This window comes from Podarcis erhardii, assembly GCF_964252035.2.
Source record: "Podarcis erhardii genome assembly, chromosome: 8".
NCBI classification, from domain to species: Eukaryota; Metazoa; Chordata; class Lepidosauria; order Squamata; family Lacertidae; genus Podarcis; species Podarcis erhardii.
The window spans coordinates 86,523,682-86,529,681 of record NC_138499.1 but is presented as its reverse complement, the minus strand read 5'-3'; the positions used below and the strand labels follow the sequence as shown (position 1 = coordinate 86,529,681).

Below are 6,000 nucleotides of genomic sequence, written 5' to 3'. Positions count from 1 at the left end.
CTGGGGAAATGACTAGAGCAAGAGTCCCCAACTTTTTGGGGGGACCAGGGGCATGCTGGAATTTTGTGAAACTTTTGTGGGTACTGCTCCCAAATTGACTCCTGGGGGGTTGTAACCAGCCACAAGATAATCTCTAGGTAGACCACGCACAAACCCCTTTTGCCACAAAAAAAAAAAGGCTTTCTACTCACCATGCAGAGCAACAAGAATCCTCGGGATGTTATTACTGGGAGGAAAAGGGCTAGGAGAACAGGAAGGGCTGCGAGAGGTCAAGGAGGAGGCATGCGTGGGAAAAGGATGGGTGGGGAAGCCACTCAGATTCTTCTGGATTGCTGCACAGCTGATCAGGGTGAAGGAACGGAGTTTGATACCCTGTGATTAATGTTTTAAGCCTTTTAAAAATCAATTTCAGTTGGAATGGATAGGGAGCAAACTGGAAAATGGCTTGAGGCTGTCCCAAATAGTTTTATACAAGCTACAAAAAGAGTGAAAAGTCACACTGGCGCAGAAATAAAATGCTGTTTGTTTGTTTATTTAATATCATTTATAAACCACTTCACTATTTTTAAGAACACCTTAAAGCCATAACAATATCAAGCATAAAATATATTGGGGGGGGGTCTTGGAAACACACTGAGCTCATCGCTATCTTCAGACAACTAGTCTGTTAAAATACAAAACAGAGGAAGAGAGAATCTTTCTCCTCAAGGACTTTAACCACCAGCTCCCACCACAATTGCCCTTGTTCTGTTGAAGATGGTGTTACCTCCAAGGGCTGCTTAGAGCATGATTGGGACTTCTTCATCTGGTTGGAGTATGAGAGATTGAGCGGTCCTGAGCAGAAACTGACATTGACTGATTTGGAAGGAGAAAAACATGAGGGGCTGGTGACAGAACCTCTTCAAAAAGAGAGAGCCAACAAAACGGACTACCAACAAAACTGGTGGAGAGAGACTAACTGGGGCTTAAGAGCCTCTGATGTGAGAAACCCGGGCTAAAACAGCCAACTTATTGGGACATCGGTTTGGGAAGGGACAGAACCGGGGCAGGGAGGGAGGGGAGAGTAGAATAGTTGAAATCTGAGATTTAGAATCGCTATATTATGATTCTTGGTGTAATATGAGAAGGGAGAAATTTATGGGAGAAAACTTAGGCCGCCCTTAGAGAAATGACTAATTGTGTAAAGTTGGATAAATTAAACTGGGTTAAGTGTATGAGATAAACTTTAAGAAAAGATAAGAAATATTTAAGGGACGAGAGAAATAACTTGCTGAGATAATCAACGAAATTGGAATGTGGGAGGGAGGGTGCGGGGAAGTCAATGAAAGAAGGTAATGAAAGTAAGGTGATGAAGTTATGCATGTTTTGTTTTGTCTTTATATGTTTGTTTGTTTGTTAAAAATTTTTAAAACCCAATAAAAATTTATATATATAAAAAAAAAAGAGCTCTGCTCAGCTGCTCAGCTTCTGGGGAACTTGAGGGTAGCCTTACTTTCCTGCACATGAAGGGATGTGGTTTTAGGCTGGAAGTGCGTAAATGTTGGTTTACTACATTACATTTTGCCTGTTTGCCTGCGTTCCCATACCATAATAGGAGATGTAGTGCTGGTCAATTCACAGCGATGGCAGCGAGCACTACCTATTGGAAATGTTCCAAAGAAAATCCTAATGCCTTCCTTACCATGGTTTGTTTGTGAAGGACTGTGTTCTACTGATAGGAAAGGAAGCATGAAGCAGCTGGTGAAATATTGAAATCTCAGTGATATTTAATATACTATAGAAGTTGATTAACCGGGTTTTCGGGGGCGGGCCCCAAATTACTCAAATTTTGAAAAAGAGGATAATTTTATTTTGATAAAAATGAATTTGAGCAACCAGATTGCAATGGAATTGAGACCCGCTAAGAAGGCTTGAAATAGATTAGTGATCTTATTTTAGCAATTGTGGAACTGAAACTATGATATCTTGGAAGAGGAAGTCGTTGGATAAGCAAAAGTTCTTATGATTTTTGCAGTCAGCACTATGTAGTCACTGCGGTGAACACAAAACTGATGAGCTTTTAGTTATCTGAAAAATAGGAAGTGGTGCTCGTCTCTCACACGATCAAAACCCTGCATAATTTTCATGTAAAACAATTTAGACTGCAATCCTATGTGAATTTACGTTGGAATAAAACCAGTTGAGCTTAATAATAATAATAATAATAATAATAATAATAATAATAATTTATTTATATCCCGCCCTCCCCAGCCGAAGCCGGGCTCAGGGCGGCTAACAACAATAAAATAAGACAACATTTTAAAATCATTTCATTAAAAAATTACTTCAAATCAAATTGATGGCAACCATTGGGTAGATTGCCAAAGGAGGGAGTCACAGGCTGTGATGGGTTTTACTTCCGAGCAGACATGCAGGCAATGTGCAGTGCACTAACTAAATCTATGCACTTCGCAAAGATTCGAACTTCGTATCACTGTTGCATTATACAACAGTATGTCAACTAGAATTAATGGGTTTCCAGCAGAATAATTTAATTCAGATTCAAACTCCTAATCCGCCCTGTCTCCCTCCACCAGCCTCTGCCCACAGAAAGACATTCGCGTTACTCCACTGGCATAAAGCTCTCTGTTCAACCAGCTCAAAAATGTGGGCAGGAGGCAGTAACCACCAGTAGTAGGTGTTCTGCCAGTGACAGCAGCGCACAGGCAGCCCCAAAATAGGGCATTTCGGAGGGGGTCTGATCCAGCTCAGGATCCACCCCTGAATAGCATTGGGTCCCATTGCTAGGCCAGCTCCAGGCTTTTGCCTGCCCTTTCTGCCACAGCATGTGATGGGCTCTGTGATGGGCTGTCCCTATTTGGCCAGGGCTTGGGTTGCTCTGCTATTTTATCAATCTCTTCCTAATTTAGTAAATAAGTGCATTTCAGGACCAGCTATATCATCTTATTAAAAACACAACGCTTTTGCATGCTGAATAAGAATGACATTGTTTTTACATTATTTTAAATACTTCAGAACCAAACAAACAGGAAAGTGGGGACATCATAATCCACTTTATCCACTGAATATGTAGGGAAGGATTTTTGTTTACACGTTAAGGAATCACAGAAGCAGTTCAACAAACTGCTTAAGGAAGCCGTAAAATCTTTCACACAACTTTCCAATGAAAGCTGGTATTTATATATTATATTGTGGGTGGTCAAGGACCAATAGTACCACTCTTCTGACTTGGGGAGATATCATGAGACCTTGTTTCCTGCTAGGCAACTGGTAGACCCCCCCCCCCGCAACTGGGCATGTATGAGACTTGTAAGTATTCTTATCATTATAAAAACGACAACCAGGAATGTCACAAGCATTTGAAGGGGGTCGTTGAAAACGTGACAGGCCCCATTCGAAAGCCTGTGTGCATATCCAAAGCGAGCAGAGCTCATAACTCATAATTTGCTGGAAACTGCCAGGTCCAGCCTGCTCACCTTATAAAGGGTGAACCTCCAACTAGACTTTTGCAGCTCCAGCTCCCTGAAAGGAAGCACAACTCTACTGTGTGTGTGTGTGTGTGTGTGTGTGTGTGTGTGTGTGTGATGATCTGGGGATCTTCTTTCTGATGGCAAATGAACGGAGCAACATATGTTGCTACTCGTCCTTCTGCCTCAGATAATATTGTGGGCCCTTCGGTGGCATGGAAATGTGAGGTAGGGTCAAGTTTCTGCTCAGACACTCCTTCGGCTTCAATCTTCCCCAGTTCCATGTCCCCCAGACCATCCTTAATGTCTTCATCTGTTCTTCTGAACCCCAACAAAAGCAGACTAGAGACATTTTTAAATTGCTGGTGAGCTCTTGTAAAAACAACCAGACCAGCCAACAAACATTCCTTATGGAAATCATAATTTCACTCGGTTCCTAAAAACAAAAACTTACTGAAAAGGGGGTAACAGCTTCCAAAACAGAGGTGTTCTGACCACAAATAGGAAACAAATGTGTGGAATAGAGTTTCTCCATTGGTAGAGGTTCTGTTTTTAAGGTAAAAAAAATGTCCCTTAAGGTTTTGTATTTCCTGACAATTATAAAAATTATTATCAAACAGTAACATGGTATCAACTAATTATATATGAGGGATAGATATCCAAAGAAAACTTAAAACTACAATAGTATCTAGTACAAATTAAGACCCAATTTGGTTTGAAGCCAGCTGATTTGCTTGTAGATAATTTGCCATGATTGTCACTCCAGTTCACTGCCTTTTCAAGTCTTTGAAAAGGCTAATTCAAACAGCCACACTGTTAGGTATTTGATCTGGGGAAAGATAATAGTAGGGGAGTTTTTTGTTCCTGTTCCGCTCAGCAATGCAACTGGTAATTTCATCAAGATTCTTGCGGAATTTCCTCATGGCCTCTTTCACGGGCTTCTCTATGAAATGTTCATCTGGATACATCCCTAGAAACACCTAGTTGGAAAAGAAGTCATAAAACGTATCTGTTGGGAAATGTCTCAAAGAAATAATGCAGCTAATTTTGAGACACTGCAAAAATAGCCCCTTCCTCGTCTAGTGAGCAAATATGATATTTAAATATTAAATATAATATATGTAATATTAAATATTAAATATTAGTCACACCAACAGGGTAAAGAACAGCTTCTATCCGTGGGCTGTTGGGCTGCTGAATGAAAAGATAACAACAGGGCAACTGACTTGGTTTGGTGGGTGTGCGTCAGTAAATGAGGGGAATTAAGACTAAGAGAGCTGAGTGGGGGGTGCTTGTGTAATCTCACTGTATACGCGTTGTACAAGTGACAATAAAGTATTTCCAGTCGTGACCGACACTGGGGTTGCGGCGCTCATCTCGCTTTATTGGCTGAGGGAGCCGGCATACAGCTTCTGGGTCATGTGGCCAACATGACTAAGCTGCTTCTGGCAAACCAGAGCAGCACATGAAAATCCCGTTTACCTTCCCGCCGGAGCGGTACCTATTTATCTACTTGCACTTTGACGTGCTTTCGAACTACTAGGTGGGCAGGAGCCAGGGACTGAGGGATCGGCAAAAACTAAAGCATTTTTCAGTTCCTGTAATTAGAGCTGTCCAGAGGTATGTTTACGGGGAATGTTAACAGGTCCCAAATTTTGGACAACTCATCAAAATGCTCTGAAAACACTATGGAAAAACATGGATTTCCAAGCTAAACACTGACCCTCAGTTTTGGCCTCATGCATTATGACTGAGATATACGAGGGGAATATCTCAGAAGTTTCACTTACTTCGTTCTCTTGAAACTGACTCAAGGCCCAAACAGCACCAAGATGCCAACAGGAGCGCCCTCTGTCCGGTAAACTCTCAACAATATACTCAATGGTGACGCTCCCCTTTTCTGTAGGGGGTGGGCGACGCATCGTTGGAGGGGCATTAGGAATCCAGGAACACCAGTCGTACTGGGAAAAACAGTTACAGATAGGTAGCCGTGTTGGTCTGCCATAGTCAAAACAAAAAAATTCCTTCCAGTAGCACCTTAAAGACCAACTAAGTCAGTTCTTGGTATGAGCTTTCGTGTGCATGCACACTTCTTCAGATACCAAACAGGACAGATACCAAACAGGGAAAAACAGGACAGAGCCAGTAAGATATAGGAATCTCTATGAATCATAAAGGGTGCTTGTGTGGCTGGAAGACACTCCTGTTTATACAAAAAGGGTTTTTCATTGTAGCTTCAGTCCCATGTAGCATAATCACACATTGGAACATGTTTTTGAGGGCTGCAGCTAGAAGGAGGAGACAGGATTCTCATTTCCACTTCCTCTTTGTTAATGCAGGATGAGCTAATATAAGAAGTCATAACTGAAAAGTCATGAAATTTAGTCCAGAGTCTGGAATGGGGCACTGGTTTTTGTTTTTTAGCCCACTTCCACCCCCACCCCGTGACTTACTCTTTAATGTCAGGCTGGTGTTAAAGGCAGTGGAGGGGGCAGGGAGTAGAAAACCCTAACGTCTAATGCACTTCCTTTGG

The 6,000-nt window shown here is 41.9% G+C and overlaps 1 protein-coding gene across 1 annotated transcript in view; it reads right to left on the bottom strand.

Annotated features, from left to right (window-relative positions):
• Positions 1-1,485: 1,485 nt before the first annotated feature.
• The window catches only part of ALOX5 (arachidonate 5-lipoxygenase), a 34,550-nt gene continuing 30,035 nt past the window's right edge, over positions 1,486-6,000 (bottom strand). The window contains exons 13-14 of the mRNA XM_081872735.1: positions 5,258-5,428; positions 1,486-4,447 (exon numbers count right to left, since the gene is read on the bottom strand). Of these exons, the coding sequence (XP_081728861.1) occupies positions 4,268-4,447; positions 5,258-5,428 (351 nt within the window). The 3' untranslated portion in view covers positions 1,486-4,267. The remainder of the gene's footprint in view (positions 4,448-5,257; positions 5,429-6,000) is intronic.